At 40.9% G+C, this 19,531-nt stretch overlaps 2 protein-coding genes and 1 long non-coding RNA gene across 5 annotated transcripts in view; 2 read left to right on the forward strand and 1 right to left on the reverse strand.

Annotated features, from left to right (window-relative positions):
- LOC117761189 (ras and Rab interactor 2-like) overlaps positions 1–9,019 on the forward strand; it is a 26,813-nt gene extending 17,794 nt beyond the window's left edge. Inside the window, exons 8-12 of one of the 2 annotated variants that reach the window (XM_034584882.1) lie at positions 2,222–2,304; positions 2,757–2,982; positions 3,143–3,274; positions 7,023–7,186; positions 7,532–9,019. In XM_034584882.1, the coding sequence (XP_034440773.1) occupies positions 2,222–2,304; positions 2,757–2,982; positions 3,143–3,274; positions 7,023–7,186; positions 7,532–7,858 (932 nt within the window). In that variant the 3' untranslated portion in view covers positions 7,859–9,019. Of the gene's footprint in view, positions 1–2,221; positions 2,305–2,756; positions 2,983–3,142; positions 3,275–7,022; positions 7,227–7,531 lie in introns of both variants that reach the window. The other variant, XM_034584889.1, reaches the window with a different exon arrangement.
- LOC117761217 lies at positions 8,238–10,113 on the reverse strand. The gene is made up of 2 exons (XR_004613810.1): positions 9,960–10,113; positions 8,238–9,230 (listed from the first exon to the last, which is right to left on the reverse strand). It is a non-coding gene; the product is annotated as an uncharacterized LOC117761217 (long non-coding RNA).
- A 6,242-nt stretch (positions 10,114–16,355) lies between these two features.
- LOC117763173 (THO complex subunit 4-like) lies at positions 16,356–19,164 on the forward strand. 2 transcript variants are annotated; one of them, XM_034588125.1, is made up of 6 exons: positions 16,356–16,669; positions 17,685–17,840; positions 17,923–18,070; positions 18,163–18,226; positions 18,409–18,634; positions 18,729–19,164. In XM_034588125.1, exons 1-6 carry the CDS (start codon positions 16,478–16,480, stop codon positions 18,747–18,749), a joined length of 807 nt encoding a protein of 268 aa, XP_034444016.1. In that variant the 5' UTR covers positions 16,356–16,477; the 3' UTR covers positions 18,750–19,164. The 2 variants fall into 2 exon arrangements, with proteins under 2 accessions (XP_034444016.1, XP_034444023.1); XM_034588132.1 differs by having other exon boundaries at positions 16,358–16,669; positions 18,735–19,162.
- The last annotated feature ends 367 nt before the right edge of the window (positions 19,165–19,531 follow it).

Here is a 19,531-nt window from a genome sequence, read left to right on the forward strand (position 1 = left end):
GCCACTTGAAGGAAGCCTTTGAACAGGTTGTAGCCCAGATAAAGCCCAATAACAAACATTGCTCAATATACAAAGGAAATGAGCCTTTCTGGAAGGAATCAGGAAGTATGCAGTGTGTGTGTGTGTGTGTGTGTGTGTGTGTGTGTGTGTGTGTGTGTGTGTGTGTGTGTGTGTGTGTGTGTGTGTGTGCCAGAATGAGTGTCCTGAGTAGCCTCTGTACCCCTCCTTGTGTACACAGGAGGATCTGATGGAATTGTCCATCCACTGTAAACAACTCAGGCTGCCACTTGTTCATGAGTAAGGTCATGGACGAGTTATTTGTCTTACCGGCATTTTTACAGTGGACTCGTATTTGTGCTCCTCTGGTGTTTTCGTCACAAAGGCAAAGGCCGGCCAGAAGAACAGAGCTCCTATGTGTGCAAGCTCATTTGTTTACACTGTTGCAAAACATGTATTTTGTTCTGCGTAACTCATTGCATTAGCATGACACTGGAGGATGGGGATTCCTGTGCACCATGACTATTTGTGTCAGGGCTGCCAGTGGAAAATAAGACACAATTGTTTCAGTGTGAGATGCTGGACATTGTTGAGGTAGGCAGGAAATGAGATGAAGCCTATGGACGTAGGTCTGAGGTACAGATGGAGCCATTGTTAGATCCAAGCTCAACATTTGATTTCATGTCAGCTGAGGGAATGGTATATTTGTGAACTATGTTGAGCTCCATGTTTGATTGACTTCTGTGTTGGTGAACTACCTGGTCGGATTCAGCCTAATCTTAAACTCTTCAAAGAGCCGTAACATTGAAGTCGCCCTTTAACGTAATGACAAATATGTAAGCTATCATGTGAAACCTGACTTTTAAGTCTTTGAATGTCAAACACTGAGGTTAGTTAATTATTCATTTTGTTGTAGTTGTTGAAACCCAGGAGTTTGAAATCCTATACACTTTGATAGAATGTTGTTTTGGGCTGCAAGTAACAATTATTTTCATTATCGATCAATCTTACAATTAAATCTTCATTTAACTGTTTGGTACATGAAATGCCAGAAAACTGTGAACAGTGCTAATCACAAGGCAACATCAATGAATGACTTGTTTGTTGGATCAAGCGAGAAAATATTCTGTTTACTGTCGTATAAGCAGAACATTTGACACCCAGGAACCATCAGCTGAATAATGACTGAAACGATGAAAATAATTAAATTCAAAATACTTTATTTGTCCCCCAAGCGGCAATTCAAGGCAAGCGTCAGAGGAAACAAATGTTCAAGTCTAACCATCCCTTGAACTGTTGCTGTACACCGGTATGATGGCATCTGGAATAAACCCAAACTTCCTACCATTTGTTTTACATACAGGCAAAGCACATTCATGTTGGCAGCAAGTCATCACAGAGGACATGGGTTCACTGATATTTGTATAACAGTTGCTGATCTGTTTTCTTTTGATGGACTAATTCATTTATCAGCTCATTGTTGCATCTCTAATGCTGTTGTTTCAAAATTGGTTCTTACCGCATGTATAAATGTATTACAGAAAGCACTCAGCAGAAGAAGATCAGTGGCAATGACTGTTGATCTAAAGCAGCAATGTTGTATTGGTGTATAACTCTTTGAGTTAATGATAAATAATTACTTGGTTTTATCATCAGAGACAAATAGAGATCTATGTTAAACATGTTCAGAATTAATGGGCTTGAGAGCCACAGTCAGACATTAAGTAGATCATTTAATGAAAAAGACAGTCTTATCCTTTAAAGGCCCATGGTCAGTTCACTGTATGTCCTGTACTGGGGTTACTGTAATAAAATTGATATAGTTTAAAGGTAGTATAAAGGAGAAGAATACGATTCTGTGCAGTTTGTTTCCTTTTAGGTTTAATGACTAGATTATGGTTTGAGTTGGGCTGACACCTTACTTTGTTTCATGTAAAGAGTAATTTACTGAGTAATAAATTGTCAGAATGTCCAGAGTCATACAGATTTATAATAATAGACAGCACAGTTTAAGTTTTGTGTGATGTGTCTTGTCTTACAACATGCACCATGATGAATTTAAGGTTTTAAAATATTACTTGTTTCTTTCAAATGATTTAATGATCAAACTGTCTCTTTCTATCTTATCTTATCTGTGTGTGTGTGTGTGTGTGTGTGTGTGTGTGTGTGTGTGTGTGTGTGTGTGTGTGTGTGTGTGTGTGTGTGTGTGTGTGTGTGTGTGCAGACCAGGTGCTTGAGAAGGCCATGCACAAGTGTGTCCTGAAGCCTCTGAGGACCGTGGTGGAGGTGGCTTTACATGACTTCCAGGTCTGGATTTTTTGATGGTTACTATTATATCAGATGTAGGACTTGTTGGATTGTGGAAATTTAAAAAAGAAAACAAATTCATATTTCTATAATAGATGTTCTTTCATTATCATTAATAGAAAGGAGATTTTATTTGCTTGATAAATAATCATACATACAAGTCATGGTCCATCATGAGAGAAGTGGACTTTCCTTAAATTTTAACAGGGAACCTTTAAGAGTGAATAATCCTCTTTGACGTTACTTAAATCAAAAACAAAACCATGCCTAAGACAGGAAATTGGAGATAATAGAGAGAGTTCAGTGTAGTAATTAGAACTAACTGGCTGCAGGCTGCAGCTTCATTTTCAATGCACAGACCTGATCTTCTCAGCTAACTCTTAGCTAGAATGTGAACAAACATATTTTCTCGAGTGACTCCTTAAAGCCTGTCTGTGTTTGTTTTTCTGTAGGTAAGCAGTGGAGCTTGGCAGCAGCTGAGGGAGAACCTGGCCCTGGCTAAGGCCAAGAGGCCCCAGGAGCTGGGGGTGGATGGGGCCGTGCCCCCTGACGCTGTGGCTATTGAGAAGATCCGCCACAAGTTCTTAAACATGAGGACGATGTACTCCCCTGAGAAAAAGGTGTCTCTGCTGCTTCGTGTGTGCAAGCTCATCTACACCATCATGCAGGATAACTCAGGTATAGTGCCAGTGTTAAATGAACACTGTAGGTAGCACACAGCCTGAGAACAAAGCTCATTTCAGTCTACTCTGGATACTTGTTTGTTCTAATTGCCTCGTCCGTCTGACCTGTGACCACCACCCCCCTGCCTCTCTGCTCCCATCCTGCTTCCTTCCAGGGAGGATGTACGGTGCCGACGACTTCCTGCCCATGCTGACTTATGTGCTGGCTCAGTGTGACATGCCTCAGCTGGACACAGAGATCCAGTACATGATGGAGCTGCTGGACCCGTCCCTGCTGCAAGGAGAGGGTAGGTGCTGGAGATTTGTTCACTTTAAGTGATCCATGTCTTTCTAGGTGTGCAACTTTAAAACCTTGCACACAACGTACACTACAATTGCACATATATTGGCTTTTACCTCTCTATCTGGGTGGTACAGAGCTGGAGTCAGCATGTGGTTAGCCTAGCTTGCAGCACCTAGCTCCTCTTAAAGGGATAGTTCACCCAAAAATGAAAATTCACTCATTAACTACTCACCACAATGCCGATGGAGGGGTGGGTGAAGTGTTTGAGTCCACAAAACACTTTAGGAGTTTCAGGGGTAAACAGTGTTGCAGCCAAATCCAATACAAATGAAGTAACTGGTGACCACGTCTTCAAACGTAAAAAAAAAAAAAAAAACATAAAATGCCTCCATACTGCTCCTGTGGTGTCATCCAAGTGTCCGTAAGCCCCGACATTAAAATTTGACTCGAAACGGCGTTATTTACACTGTGTGTTTAGCCTTAATTTCCTCAGTGATCCTCCTTCGGGGGCTGCGTTTAGGTTCATCAACAAGTTCTGGCGATAGCTGCAGGAAGTTCTCGCTGATTTCGACACGTGCCCTTTTGGCGAGAGCATAGAGACGCGTGGTTGTGTGCAAACGTGGCTCCGGGCTGAGGATAACAGCGAACACACCACACAAGCAGTATGAAGGCATTTTATGTTTTTTTCCTAAAGTGTTTTGTGGACTCAAAGACTTCACCCGTCCCTCCATCGACATGGTGGTGAGGAGATAATGAGTGAATTTTCCTTTTTGGGTAACCTATCCCTTTAAAACCACAAATTGTTTTTACATTTCTGTTCGTGTACGTATTAAACACGCAAGATTCAACCTGCTCATGACGGAGCATTTGGAATGATTTGAGGTATGTTTTCTTTACTTTTGGACTGAGCCAGGCTTACTGCCTCCCACTGTCTCCATGCTAGGCTAGGCTAACAGTATGCTAACTCATGCTCTATTCCAAAACGTTGAATTGAACTAGTCTTTGTAAAAGTTCGATTCAAAAGCAGAGAAAAACCGCTGTTTTGTTTACCTAAAGTGATTTACCTCTGTGTTTCCTCCAGGATTTTTTTGCAGTGGGGGCAGACACACACACATACATGTCAATACTCATTTAGTTACTTTGTTGCTCTCCATATCCCGATTCATTCAGGTTAAGACTTGTGTGCTGTACCAAAGACTTAAAATGGTAGAAAAAACTCTGATTATAGCCTGGATAAACTGGGCGTCGCTTCTTCTGCAGTACTGACATTAAAACAAACCAACTTTCTGTGTGCGGGAAGAGCTTCTTGTGTGTAGTGTGTGTGTGTGTGTGTGTGCGTGTGTCCGTGTGTCTGCTTGTCTCTCTTCACGTTTAAACTGACAATAACATTTAGTTAGTTATTTATCGATGGCAGTTTGATGGTGAACTGCTTGTGCACCAAAAAGATGTGTTTAAATGCATGCCTGATCAATTCTAGAGGGAATCAAACAAACACAAGTCAATTTAAAGACCTAATAACTTAAGATTAGTGTTGGTGTTTATTGTTAAAGTGCAACATCAGTGCAGGCCAGCGGGGGGAGCGGGGAGGTAGGACACTTTGGCTAGGTACAAGGCAACCGGCTTTAATGTGTGTCTGCAGCGGCGAGCAGCAAAATGTATCGGTCAGAAACCTCGTAGCTTCACTGCAAGTTATATGATATTGTATATTTCCATCATGAGGTCAGGCACATGGCAGTGTGGTGAGAGGTTAGAAAGAGTTCCACACTGTTATATAAAAGGAAGGTCTTTCCTGGGGGTAGCATGTAACACTATGTGAACAGAAGGCACATCTCCTGTTGTATAGGAAACTGGAAACTGTTCATATCATTAGAGATCAAGAGTGGGGGGGTCACATATTAGGTTCACAGTCGTTCAGGTTGTTGCAGAGATTGACACTGGACAATGACAAGTACGACTGAAAGAAATGTTGTGCATCTATTTGTCTTCTGAGTCACAAACACAATGCTCTAATGCTAATAATAAACACACAATTGTAATCTTGTGTGTTTTCACTGAACACAAAGATTTAACATTCTCAGTGCTGGGGCCTGCTTTGCCTGTTGCAACACCCCTGCATGCTGCGCACCATATTCAGGAGGAATGTCTTCCTTACAGAACGGCTTGAGCTCAGCCATTAGGATGTTCTTTTGAGCTCATTCCACAGCATCTCCATTTGGGTTAGAGTCCAGGCTCTAACTGAGCTGAAGTTGCCAGATGGTTTGTCGTGCAGGACCATCTGTTTGAGATCACTTTGTAACTTTTTCCACCTTTGTGCAAATCAACAATTCTTAAGTCTTGTGAGATGTGGATGGAGACGTGGTTCACATCAGCAGATTATGATTGGCAAGCTCAAAATGTTGTACTTTTAAAAAGAAATATTGGCTGTAATCCACGCCTTCATCTGGTTTCATTGACTGGCCTCCAGGTTTGATAACTGCTGCATGCAACAGGTCTTTGGCCGACACGTTGTATTCTGTAGTCTCACTTTTACTGAGCGTGTACAGAAAGTTAAAGACTTCTGTGTGACTGAATAGTTCACGAGTCAGAATTCAACCTGAAGCTCTTAGATATGTTAGTAATGATTAGTAACAGAGTCCACTGTTAAGATGCAGTTTCTACTATCACATGCTGCTGAAATAAATGCAAACACTCTTTCGGAAAGACTCATTGTAACACAGACCAGTTACAGGGACCATGTCGGCTGAGTTGAGTTCACAAGGAAGCTTCATTGAGTGAGTTTGACACAGGCATGGGAAGGAAAGCCCTGACGACAGTGGCAGGAAATTCCAGTCCGTGTTTGATTTGAATGGGCTGGAACAGGTTAAGAGGAAAAGAGAAAACCTTCCCAGAATAAAATATTTTCCTATTAGCGTCAAACTGTCTGGCACATGAGTTATTTAGGAAAGGCTTCAATGCATGTGTATGAACGTGTTACCTTTTTTGAACATTAGTTAATTATCTGAAAATATCAGTTCTTGCTTTGACATAAATACCTTAGATCAAATATGGAAACATTTAATGAAAGTGTTCCACAAGACATTAAAGGGATAGTTCACCAAAACAAATTCACTCATTATCTACTCACCACTTTGCAGATGGAGGGGTGGGTGAAGTGTTTGAGTCCAAAAAAAACTTCTGGAGTCTTACGGGTAAACAGTGTTGCAACCGAATCCAATACAATTGAGGTAAATTGCGCCCCGCTTCTTCAGACATAATAAAACAGCAGAAAAAACCTAACATGCCTCCATACTGCTCCTGTGGTGTCATCAAAATGTCCGCAAGGCCCGGCAATCATATCGACAGTATGGAGTCATGTTATGTTTTTTTCTGTTATTTTATTATCTCTGAAGAAGAGCTCGCCTGGGCTAAAACACTGTTTACCCCCTGAGACGCCTAAAGTGTTTTGTGGACTCAAATACTTCATCCACCCTCCTTTGGCATAGTGGTGAGAAGATAATGAGTGAATTTAAATTTTGCGGTGAACTATCCCTTTAAGGTGAATAAATCTGTCCCCGAACTTTATGCATAAATCTGACTCATTTTTATAATGGGAGAAATGGATCAGAGGAAAGAGGAACTGTTTGGCCTGTTTCACGAGTTTTTGCTCCTTTCATTTCTAGATAAATGACCCTGATGTGTTTCACTTTCCAGTTTCTTTTTCTCCATCCAGCTTCAAGCTTTCAAACCTCTTCCTCTCTGTGTCTCTATCCTAGGAGGTTATTACCTGACCAGCGCCTACGGGGCCATGGCCCTTATCAAGAACTTCCAGGAAGAGCAAGCAGCCCGGGTGCTGAGCTCCGAGGCCAGGAACACTCTGCACCAGTGGCACTGCCGACGCACCGCCCAGCGTTCTGTGGCATCTGTGGATGACTTTCAGGTATCAAGCCGGACCTGAGCCCACCTTGAACGCCCAGGCAGTGAGTTAAAGTTGTACCAATTTCATATAAAGCCAAACTTCCCGCGCAGCACTGGGAAGGTGCATGTCAGACATCAGTGAAAAGAAATTTTTCTACAATTTTCTACTAACATCACAGCATGTGTATCTGGATCTATGGCTTTATATTTTTGGTAGAAAGCTCCCTCTTGTGGAACATTGAACCAACTACACGTGATGTTTTTCTGTGGCTGTACGGTAACTGCATGTCTTCTCTGGCTGCTTGAATTATTCATCTTTTTCTTTTCTGCCAAAGTATAAAACAGGACCTTTTGTATCTCTCTGTAGAACTATCTCCGTGTAGCCCTGCAGGAAGTGGACACAGGCTGCACGGCCAAAACCTTGGTCGTCCACTCTTATACCACCACAGAGGAGGTCAGCTCGCTCTGCGCCTACAAATTCAAGATCCCCGACACAGAGAACTACGCACTGTTTCTGGTTACTGAGGATACCAGCCAGCAGCTGGCTCCAGACACTCACCCTCAGCGCATCAAGTCTGAGCTCCTCAGCCGACCCCGTGCACAGACCTTTCACTTTGTCTACAGGAGGGTGCCTAACCTTAACCTCTGTATGCCTACCATAATGCAAAATGGAAACTTCCTTCAAGTTGAGTAGTAGAGGAGAATGTAACAGCTTGCTGCACTTAAAAACTGTAATAGGTGGCATTCCTCTGGTGCTGGTAGATGTTTGTTTTGTTGAAAGATTTAAAGGATGTCTGAAATAGAAAACCAATTATCTGCATATTGATGCAGAAGTGATAGGATGGATTCTGTAAAGTGCTGGTGTTTTAACTAACACCTCAGAAATGTGGCTCAAATATGGGTTGAAAATAGAAAAATGATGGTAACACTGATGCACCTCCGAGTCTCCTTGGTGTGTATCTGATTTAGTTCGACCATACGTGGAGCTGAACTTGTTGGATTGTGTATAGAGGTATATAGGTTTTTGGGATGTCAAAAGGTACATGGACATGAAAGGTTCTTCAGGTTCTTGGACGTGTATAACACCATCAAAGCAGAGGTCCTACAGAACAATATTACATTTCATGTAACTAACATTTGCATTAACTGCTGTTATTCCAGGTGCCTTCAAAAAGAACATGATGAACATACTGTTTGCTACTGAAAGTTTACAGCTGTCATCCAATGATTAGTCACCTTTCATCAATTTAGAACTTCACGCTCAAAAATTAATTTAAGAAGCAAAGTGAACTATTGTAAAAGTTCTAATTATTGTTATTTTTGCTTGTATGTTTTTGTCTGCAGTTGCTGGTCAATTGCAGCGTGTATTTCTATGTAGAAATATTTTTATATTCAAATGTTTCATCACTTAAGTGACAAAGATCTGTATTCTGATTTGATCTTTCTGGACTCGACTTGGATTTTATACCAGTTATTTGTCATAGGTCAACTTACGACAACACTGTTTTTACTGTTTGTTATGAAAAGCTCTGAGCTGACTCTGGAAATTTATAAAATTCTCTCCAAACAAAGCTTTGTGTTGACTCCAACATCATCATTATTTTATTGGTGTTGCTGTATCATTTTGAGAGGAAGCGGCAGTTCTACAGTATATTAATCAGATGTTATTGTGGCATAATACCTGAAAAACATCTTGACAGCACAGGAACAGTGGAAGATCTCAGGGGGACTCTAAAATGCACCATTGGTCACATGTTCACTATTAAACTGTCAGCATACACAAATGAATGGGACTCATGCAAAAAATTGACATGTTCAGAATTATTATTATTATTGCATTAAAGTGTTATGTTACTTAAACTGTTCTTATTGTGTTCAATGAGTTGCATTAAAAACTATTGTCGTTTGTGACTTTGTATTAGCATTTAGCAACATCAGGAACTATCACATTATTGACCATTCCATGTCATTGATTACAGCCTTTTGAAAACTGGCCTAAACCACAAAGTCACATATTTACAATAAGGTATTATATATAAATTATTGTTTGATGTAATGTGTACCAACTTGTCTAATAGCTTCCTGGAACTGCTAGTGAGCTATGAAGCTTCAGATTAGCCTTTCTGCAGCTCTTGAGATAAGTAATATTAATAATAATAATAATAATAATAATGTGTTCTATGGCACAATGACCACTTACTCTGACTCTCACATGTAACACACCCATGTCACAGAGCTGTAATGTTGCAATGCATTTACATGAAATGCTGTATTGCATTTCAATATGACAACATTTTATGGCTTCTGCCTCTTGCCTTTGTCTCTGTCACATTACACATTGTGCCAAATAGAACGTGATCAGTACATCTTATCAATCCAGGTATTTGCCATGAAAATGACAAACTGAATCTTTTAAAGCTGACTGAGATATAGGAGAAAATAGATTTAGTTATCTTTCTTTCTTTTGATATTTTCTTTATGCATCCAGATCAAGCTCTGTGTTGAGACAGACACCTGTGCAAAACTACGCATCTACTTTTCCAAGAAGTTGGCCTGTGATAAGGCTTTCTTACTTACATATTAATTCACTTTACCAGAACCCCAAAATGTAGACTGAAATATTACATAGGTATTGTATTGTAATTGATCCTGTCCAGGACTTTCTAAGTTACGTTCCCCTTTTGTTGTTTCACAGAAGACCCCTCGATAAGCCCGGCCCACTACCAATTGTTTTTAGACTTGTATTGATGTAATGGTGTAAGAGCTGAACTGTTGACCATCAGACAGAATTGTACGGCCTTGTTGTCATGTCTGTCTCCACTGCTCAGATAATAAAACTCATCTGAATCAGCCACAGAATTTGGACCTGAAGGATTTTGTATTCTTCCACAGATTTCCTCAACATAAAGCATAAAGATAAACTTCCTTTGATTAAGTTTAAGCATGTAGTCTATTGCAATTACGAATAGTATGATTCTATATATACAAACGGAACATGCACAGTGTAATACACTTACAGGGGTTAGAGTAGTCGTTCAGGGTTCGACGGTTCGATCCCAGTCTTCCCATTCCGAATGCCGAAGTGTCCTTGGGGAAGATACTGAACCCCAAATTGCCCCTTGTGCTGCACATAGATGCACTGTATGAAGGTTTGTGTGAATGTAAAACTAAATTGTAAAACGCTTTGAGTGGTCATCAAGACTAGAAAAGCGCTATAGAAATAACAGACCATTTACAGACCATTATAATGGTGCAAGGTATTTCAGCAGCAGGTTTGTCTAAGACTACAGGTACATTTTGGAGGGGAAGAGTTCATTGGTTTTACGAATGAGATGTGGAGTTACCACATGCTGTGTCGACTCATCAATAGACTGGGCTCTTCCAGAGAAGTCTGTCTCATCAGTCTGATTAATGCATCTAACTACATGTTGATACTGTTCTATCTATAGAGTAGGGAGGGGAAGGGAGGAGTGGGTAAGATAACAATGTGAAAAGGGGAAAAGTGTTAGATGACTGGTCACATTAGAACGGCCCCATTCCCATGTACCCCTCCAGATTGATAGACCTGCAGAGGGCGCTGTCCAGTGTTGCCAGATGTATGATATTTGTCATATTTGTAGATAATTTCCCCCTCTGTATGATGTAAGATCAAAAATATGGATCCTGTGTGAAACCTGAAACTTGTGTGTTCAGCTCAACTACAGACTGAACTGGAAGTGTAACACTGATACAGCAGACAACCTCTTGAGGAAGCTTAGATCTTTTAGATCCTTTAGACTCTACATTCCACATTTTTACATAGTGTTGCTCTAAAGTTTAGAGTAACACTATGTAAAAATGTGCCACTTTTGATTTATGTTTTTTATAAGCAACTACTTTTTGTATGATCCCCTTATGAATTTTGATGGCATATGCATCATATGAACAACAGATATACACACCTCGTTCCCAATTGCCATATGGGGCTCCTTCAGCTTGTTGTGTAATTTTGTAGTGTATGTGTGTTTTTTGTGATTTGTTTATGTTGTGATTTAAATCTTGTTATGATTTATTTATGTGTGTCTATGGGAATTGACTCTACAACACTGCAATTTCCCTTTTGGAAGTAAAGCATTCTTTCTATCTATCTATTTATCTATCTGTCTTTTGCAAATCTCTACTCAGACAAAATAACTCTTATTATTGCTATGCTGAATGATGATACCCAGCTTTATTATATAAAACAGGTTATTATTTTTGGTTCAGCCTGTGTTCCTCCAGTTCTCCTGTGCTGAGATCAGCTGTGAACTTAGTTCACTCGCAGCATGTGTCCACAGACTGAGAAGGTGCTCCATGACCTTATATAATCCAGCAGGCTACGGTTAACAAAAATCGTTAACTTTTTCTAGATTGTTTTACTGGCCCGACTGTCTCCAGCATCTGCTTCATCACATGAAACCTACTACGCTTCGCTTTGTAATCGTATGCAATGATTGGCTGACTTTCAATATACGTAAGACTTCTCATTGACTTTCAAGAATCATACCCATAGCTCATACCTATGGTGTGATGCACCGGAGTGTCACTTAGCCATGGTCACGTGACGTGATCGTTTTGAACCACATTTCAGAGCAGTATTTCAAAACAAGTGCGCTTCGGAATCACGATACAACTTTGAAACGTTAAATTATCGTACACAACCCTCTGGTTGTGTACGATAATTTAACTCAAAATACGATCATTTTAAGCTTCTGGTACAATACTTTAACATTTCCCATCTGACAATGCTGGAGCCGTCCTTCACCCTCAGTCCGTGGACCACGAGACGTAACTCTGTTCGAGCTCAGCAAAAATACATAGACAGACTGACAGGTCTTTGGTACTGGACACCATGATGGGTTGGGTCTTTCTGCAGGTGAAAGGGTCAATGACCTAGTAGTGATTGTTCAGCAGAACTTCTGCACGACAGTTTTGTTGTACCTAACCATTCCGTAGCTTGTGTTCAGCGGATCAGTGCTGCTGGCAGGAGTATATGTCTTCTTCTTTGGTTTGTCAAGAGCTTCTGTCCTCTCTGCCCTCGCATGAACAATGTCCAGCTCTTCCTGGATCGCTTTCCTCCTTCCAGTATTTCCGCTGTATTGAGTTTTATCCCTATAACTGAGCAACTGGATTTTGTGCTTGGTGTAGTTCACTGGTGCTGCTTGGAATTTATCTTTCCTTTGGACAATATAATCAATCTGTGAGTCAGTCAACGTGTTGTTCAGAGTTTTGTTTATTGCCGTTTCTTTGTTGTTTACTTGTTCATTGGGACTTGCATCCCTGAAACCATCATTGCCTCTTTCCGCTTCATGAACTCGCTTTCTGTAAATTCTTTATTTGATAAAATTCGACAGTCTGTATGTCACCGACATGCCTGAGTTGTTATCCCCTGTTTTTTCGCGATGATCCAACTTGGTAAACTTTCCTCATCTCCACCACATCCACAATTTCAGCAACACAATGATATGATTTTCTGCCGCTGCTCTCGACCTCTACCTCACAAAGCAGCCAGTCACAGTATCAGTGAAGAAGGGTGTGTGGCACCATTGCTCCAGCTTGCTTCTGGACAGCCAGATCCTCCTGAGCTCCACTGGTAGGGAATCAGGTTGCAGCTTTGGTAGAGTCTTCTCTTTTTGTCATCATGACTTGATGATGAACGACGTCTCATGCTCTCAAACCCAGTATGTTGCTCATTCATCTTTTTTCGTTTGGTGCCACCCTTTGGTGTCTTAGACATTGTAGCAGCAAAAAGTTCACCGAACGGCTTTTCCTGCTCACAAGAATCATTGATTAGAACCATCAGTCAGAGACACTGACAGCAAGTGATGTGAATTAGCACTGAGAGAAAAAAAACAAGGCATATTTTTGCCCAAGAAACTCAACTGCAATCATAAAATCATCCTTTTCTGTTTGTATTTCTATCAAACTATATTAGACATAGTGTATTTCTCAGTGAAGCTTACTGGATATTAGAAATTGTGATGCATTAACTCAAAGCTTTAGATAAAACATGAATAAATAACAAGAAAAATCAGACTGGCTGAGAGCATCGGAAATTGAGGTTTTAAAATCTTACCAGTTTTCTTATTTTGACCATTTCAGCAGAGTTTGCTCCAAAGTCTTGAAAAATGTTAATGTTCATTCCAGGATCAGTAAAACAAGTGAAGTTTTTCGCAGCTCATTGCCCATAAGGCAGTTTTAGAATGTTCAATTCTTCTTCATCCAATTATGTTTCATTCTCAAAATTCTGAAACCTGTTTAATCAATAAGCTGTTGATACTTTACAATACAGTTACAGTTATTTTTTGTTCTAGCAACTTTGACAATCATTAAATGTTTTGAGTGAGACCGGGCTCACTGTTGTGTTTCTCGTGCACCTTTTATTTGTATAGCCCATATTCACAAGTGAAGAAAAACTACCCAAAAAAGAACTTTTAATAGGGAAAAATGTAGATACTCTTGAGGGATCCCTCTCTCAGGACAGACAGAAGTGCAGCAGATGTTGCATATAACAGAGCACATCAACAAAATAACATTATTTACAGCATTCATGAGAAAAGACAGTGTCTAACATAAATAGAGACGTGTGTCCATGTTAAGAACATCTATACAAAACAAAATGTCTGACAGAGTTGCAGGGAGCAGCGATGACAACTGTAATGATTGAGGTATTGCCAGTAATGGTGGTGTATGTGAGAGGGCATATTGTGTATCTGAGCAATCTAGTTGGAATCAGGGTTAGTGGGTTGTAATCATAATCCATTTTCAGCTGCCAACAAGTGAACTAGACAAACATTTATTGGGGAAAAGTGCAAATAAAGTCCAGTTTTGAATGAATGACTCCTTCCTCTGTTTTCTTCAGAGGTGCCACTGGAGTCGATATCATTCTGTTGATTGTTCATTCTGGGAACATCCTCTGTCAGGTGATTGGCCTCTGGAAGTGGCAGAATGATGTGTGGTCACATGATGAAGTGCTTACCAATCATATGGAGGCAGGAGATGTGAGATATAACCAATAACACCCAGATCACAGCACACTGAGCATGTCTTAATCCTCTTTTTGCCAATAGTGAAGAAGTGAACTTTAGCACCACCTGCTGGTTGATGAAAAACCAACTCAAGTTAAAGAAAAAAAACGATTTCAAGGAGGAGTCACGACGGTATGATTGTAATTCGTGCAATTCCCTTAAATAAGGTAATATCATTCAAAATACATTTGGAATTCCCTCACAGTCTGTTACCTTGCCGTTCTCAAGACCCCTGCAATATGTTTCAACAAACCCTGCTGCAGCTAAAGTGTCACAACCAATCACACACAGCATTGTCTATCTTGCTGCAGTGATACAGCCATGCAGCTGAACCAGAATAAACCACTCACACTCTGCTCCCACATCAGGTCATCCAAAAACACATTGAACCACCTACCAACACTAGAGAAGCTTCATAGGTCACAGGTTAAACTCCTGCTGTGAAACAAACAGAGTCACTGGGCTCCCTGCTGCTCCTATGCTGGACACTGCTGATGTCACATTAGAGATCAAACACAGCGACTCTTCAGTTGGTCTTTAAAGACACCAACATAAAAAAGTACCATGCATTTTTGATAATGCCATATCATACACTTTTGAGCAGAGATGGGCAATGAAACCTGCTGCGAACGCTTTTTAAAGGGCAGTTCTGTCTATGCGGATGTTGGTCTCAATGAGATGAAGAATGAAGTGAGTCCCTTTTGTCAGTGTTGAGTTTGTTCTCACAGTTTGTGTCACTTTGTGTTTCTTCTGCTCCCATGCCTCGTAACGGTAGGGCTCTAAATGAAACATACCTGAGGCCTGGGTGCGTCTTTAAACAAGTTTGACCTCATGTAAGTTAAGAGTCAAGTCAGATTTAGTTAGATAGCACGTTAAAAACAACAGGAGTTGAGCCTTTAAATGGGACCAAAAAAAGCAATATGGATTTAAAGTAAGTCAAAATGGTGCAATAAAATACAAAAGATAAAAGTAAACGGGATAAGAAAGACATCAGCAGAATCAGAAGACAGAATCAGGCTGAATCAAAAGCAAAATTTAAAAGGTAGGTTTTTCGATACGATTTTTCGATAGTAGGACAAGACCCAATGTGGGGTGGCAGACTACTACTACTGCAGAGTTTATAGTTGCAGAAACATAGAAAGCTATGTCCCCTTTAGATTTAAGACGAGAGGGGGATTGACAGTAGTTGGGACTATGTACGCTGGTATGTTGGTGAGGGATTGGAAGAGGGAGAGTTGTCAGTGGCCAGAGAAGGTATGGCTGCCCTGGAGTATATATGTGTATATATATATATTAGTGGACATCAACTCATTTGAAGAGGATGAGGAAGGAGAGGAATAACAGGCAGGCTTAGCCATCATTTGCCAATTCAAAGACAAAATAAGTAAATTTATTTGAAGAACTCGTACACATTTAGTCATGCTTCATATTGGGTTAATCTTCCACTGTGTAAGTGGGACAGCTCCATGTGAGTCCACACACACACACACACACACACACACACACACACACACACGAACACACACAGGGGCAAAACCAATACATTGCTTCCGTCTAAGTTGCAGGTAAAATGATGAATAGCTATTTTCTGTGTGACAAACTCATCTACCTCAGTTTTCCACGTTTTTTCTTTCATTCCATGTAATAAACAATCTTAACTCTAAAATGAATTGTATCTTGTCTGTCTTTACCCCCCCCCCCCCCCCCCCCTTCTCCCCTTTCTGTTTGTGATGCAGAACTTGTAATGTCTTTGGTTGTCTCATTGTGATTTATCATGTTTATGTTTACATGATACCTTGGCTCAAAAATAATTTTCTCATATGGGACATTGTTTTTAAAACTGAAACCAAATGAACCACATTAAACTGAGCAGAACCATATCATGAGTGAATATGAAACAATCATTGTGGTAGTTGTTTAATAGATGCTGTCATATAAAAGAGTTAAACAGAGTTTGTTTGTAAACTGTATTTTTGTTTAAGAAGGGAAATCTCATATTAACTATGTGCGACATGTTTCCAACTTTAAAGTCCCAGCAACTCTGCCGCTCTAATATCAGAGTAAGGAACTGTTCTGTATGTGTTGCTCAATAAAGATTTATTCAAAAAAATGGCGGGGCGGGACTTCGTCACTTCCGTATCCTATTTATTCGTTTCCGGTCGTTTCAACACCCGCGCCGCCTGAGAAGTAAATAACCTCTGAACCGCTTCTCCACGCTGAGAGCTCTTTGTTCGTCTTCGGCATCACTTCCCGGCTCCTGCACCACGATGTCGGACAAGATGAACATGTCTCTGGATGACATTATCAAGATGAACAGGAAAGGAGGCAGCGGCCGCGGCGGAGGATCATCAGGGCCCGGTGCGGGTTCAGGTCGGGCCGGGGGATCGTCGAGGCCAACGCGGGGTCGACAGAACAACTTCAACCGGGAGAGAAACAACAGGCCCGCACCGTACACCCGGGTATGAAAGAGAAGCAGCTGAAACGGAGCTTAAACTTAAAATACCGTTGTGTTGTAGCTCATTCTTGTATCAGTCGTGGTGTTTTTACAATGGACGACGATATCTGTTCTGCCGCTAAATCGCTTCACATTTCCACACTGAGTTTCTGGGTGTTTTCCCGCCCCGGGTCGTTTCCATTATCGCCATGTTAAAACTTTCCGGAGCACCACCGACCATGAACAGTTTTCAAAAATCGTCCCCGACCGAGGGGATGGATGTTCCTTTATCAAGATGGCTGCCGTGCGTGGTTCTTTATTTGAGCAGAAGAGGTCAGCTGAGGAGGATCAGTGAGCTGAACTCATACAACGTGTTTTACTTTAGTTTGAGAGTTTAAAAAAAATGTCGTATCCCCAGTCATGTGAAGTGGCGGCAACTGTGAGCTGGATGCTAATCTGAATGGCTTCAGGGAGAACATGCCGCTGCCTCAGGCCTGTTCTTTCTATGGACGCCACCGCTACCTCACTGGAAAGAAGATTTCTCTTTGTGTCTCCGAGGAAAATCAAATATCCATCTTCCTAACACTGGATGATGCTTCTGGCCTGATTCCCAAGCTGTTCACGACCATCCTGGGTATAGTCACAGGTTTTAGATTATTAGGCCTAAAACTAAGACTTTCTGATAATCATCACAAACTCTGTCTTAACAGTTTACACCCAGAGACAACAGTTGGAAAGTAGTATTGTGCCATTTCTGGTGCAATACATTTATTCTGTCCCTATTTAAGAAAGGAAATTACATATAACGCATTAAAAAATATAAGCACAAAAGTAACTGTACATCAACTACTTGTACAACAAACAGAACCTAAAGAACTGAATGTTTCTTTCTTAATCAAGCATCTCTGATTCATTCACACATGACTTATTTGATGCTTTTGAATGTGTGGCCCAGTAACATTTCTTGAGTAACCTCTGCACCAGTCCGCCTCTTTGTGTATTCTGAAGTCGGTATTAATGTCTTTTCTTGCTCTTCACAGCCCAGAGAGTTACCAGACAAATGGCAGCACGACATGTTTGAGGATCATGTCGGTGGACGCAGGGGACCGAGCGCAGTACCTGAAAGAAGTGTAGAGAGTAACGGCAAACTGCTGGTCTCCAATCTTGAATTTGGTGTCTCCGACTCAGATATCAAGGTAATACACTAAACTCTATGAATCCACTTTAGCCATGTCTTTGTGTTGTGAATGTGACTGACAACTCTACCTTTATCCCCAGGAGCTGTTTGCAGAGTTTGGTCCATTACAGAAAACATCTGTTCACTATGATCGGTCTGGCCGCAGTAAAGGAACGGCAGATGTTCACTTTGAAAATAAGGCAGATGCACAAAAAGCCATGAAGCACTACAATGGTGTCCCACTTGATGGTGAGGAATCAGGTCTTATTCTACTACGGTATTGTTGTACTTGAGGTGCTTCTTTCACACATTTAAACATTTGTCTTTTTTAAATTTATTAGGCCGTCCCATGAAAATCCAGCAAGTGACGTCAGAGGTCGATGAACATAGACCGTCAACACAAAGGTAAGTCATGTTCTCTGGCTGTAGGTTGGGTTTTGGGAAGTCTGGTGATTGTGAATTCTGGGGAAACCACTTAGGTTGCTTTACTAACAGCTACAATATAACGGGTTGGAGATTATTGGGGTTTATTTTGCTGCAAAAGTAACACCTCCCCTGCAAATGGCTTATCTCTGGTGTTTTTCTAGTTCAAACAGAGGTTTTGACCGGAGCAGACTTGGTCAGCCCAAGTTTGAAAGGAGGGACCGAGGCGAAAAGAGGCAAAGTGGAGGAGGAGGAGGTGGTGGAGGTGGTGGTGGTGGAGGAGGCGGCGGCGGCGGCGGTTTCCGAGGACGTGGAAGAGGAGGTGGAAACAGAGCCCCCCAGCTTTCTGCAGAGGAGTTGGATGCCCAGTTGGATGCATACAATGCCAAGGTACCTACTCTAATAGAATAATGTTTTCTTATATACTTTAACTCTACAGTGAACATCTATCGATAACTTAATAATCATGTTTCTTGTGTTTCAGTTTCAGATGGACACCAGTTAGAAGAACGGAGGATGCTGTTGTCGTTCAATTTTTAAAACAACATTTTGGACATTATAAACAATCAGGTTAATGTGATATGGTGGATTGGACATTTTATGCAGCCGTTTTATTGTATGGACTTTGGATTATTTTGACTTTTTTGTAGCAGTTTGTCTGGGAGCAGGTTTTTTTGATTATTTTTCTCTTAGGCCATCAGCTCATGTGCCCTTTTCTTAACGTTTGGACAATTACCTTAAACCTGCAACATGATGTATTTTTTTAAACTTATCATATAAATCAGATTCAGTGGTTTGATTTGCTGTTCAATGTACTGTTAAATTGCTAATGAACATCAGCTCAGTCACTTGGTACTGTATACTCATCATGTTAAATGTATTTCAAAGGGTTTTGTATATAAATACATTATTGAAATGTCTTTTCCAGTGTTTTTTAACAGAGCATGCCCTGATTTGGGGCTACAAGTTTAGCCAATTTTGGTATTAATAGATGTTTACTTGCCAGCCACTTATTTACCTCTAATGAAGTAAGCATCTTAACCAGCTACTCCCAGCCTTGTTGGCCTTTTTCGTCACCTGAGCATCTGAAGTCTATTTTGAAGAAGTAGCTCGGCATCACCTGCTCATGACAAGAAGCCGTGTACAGTGACAGAACTACCATATAGCTCCATTTCTTTTACATCAACTGAACCAAATGGAAGCGGAACTACACCTACACTCTCTTGCTAATATTTGAAGTGGAACTATTTTGCTGAAAGGTGTCCAGTGAGTAATACAACGGTTTAA

The sequence above is a fragment of the Hippoglossus hippoglossus genome, chromosome 1 (genome assembly GCF_009819705.1).
Source record: "Hippoglossus hippoglossus isolate fHipHip1 chromosome 1, fHipHip1.pri, whole genome shotgun sequence".
In the NCBI taxonomy this organism is placed as follows: domain Eukaryota; kingdom Metazoa; phylum Chordata; class Actinopteri; order Pleuronectiformes; family Pleuronectidae; genus Hippoglossus; species Hippoglossus hippoglossus.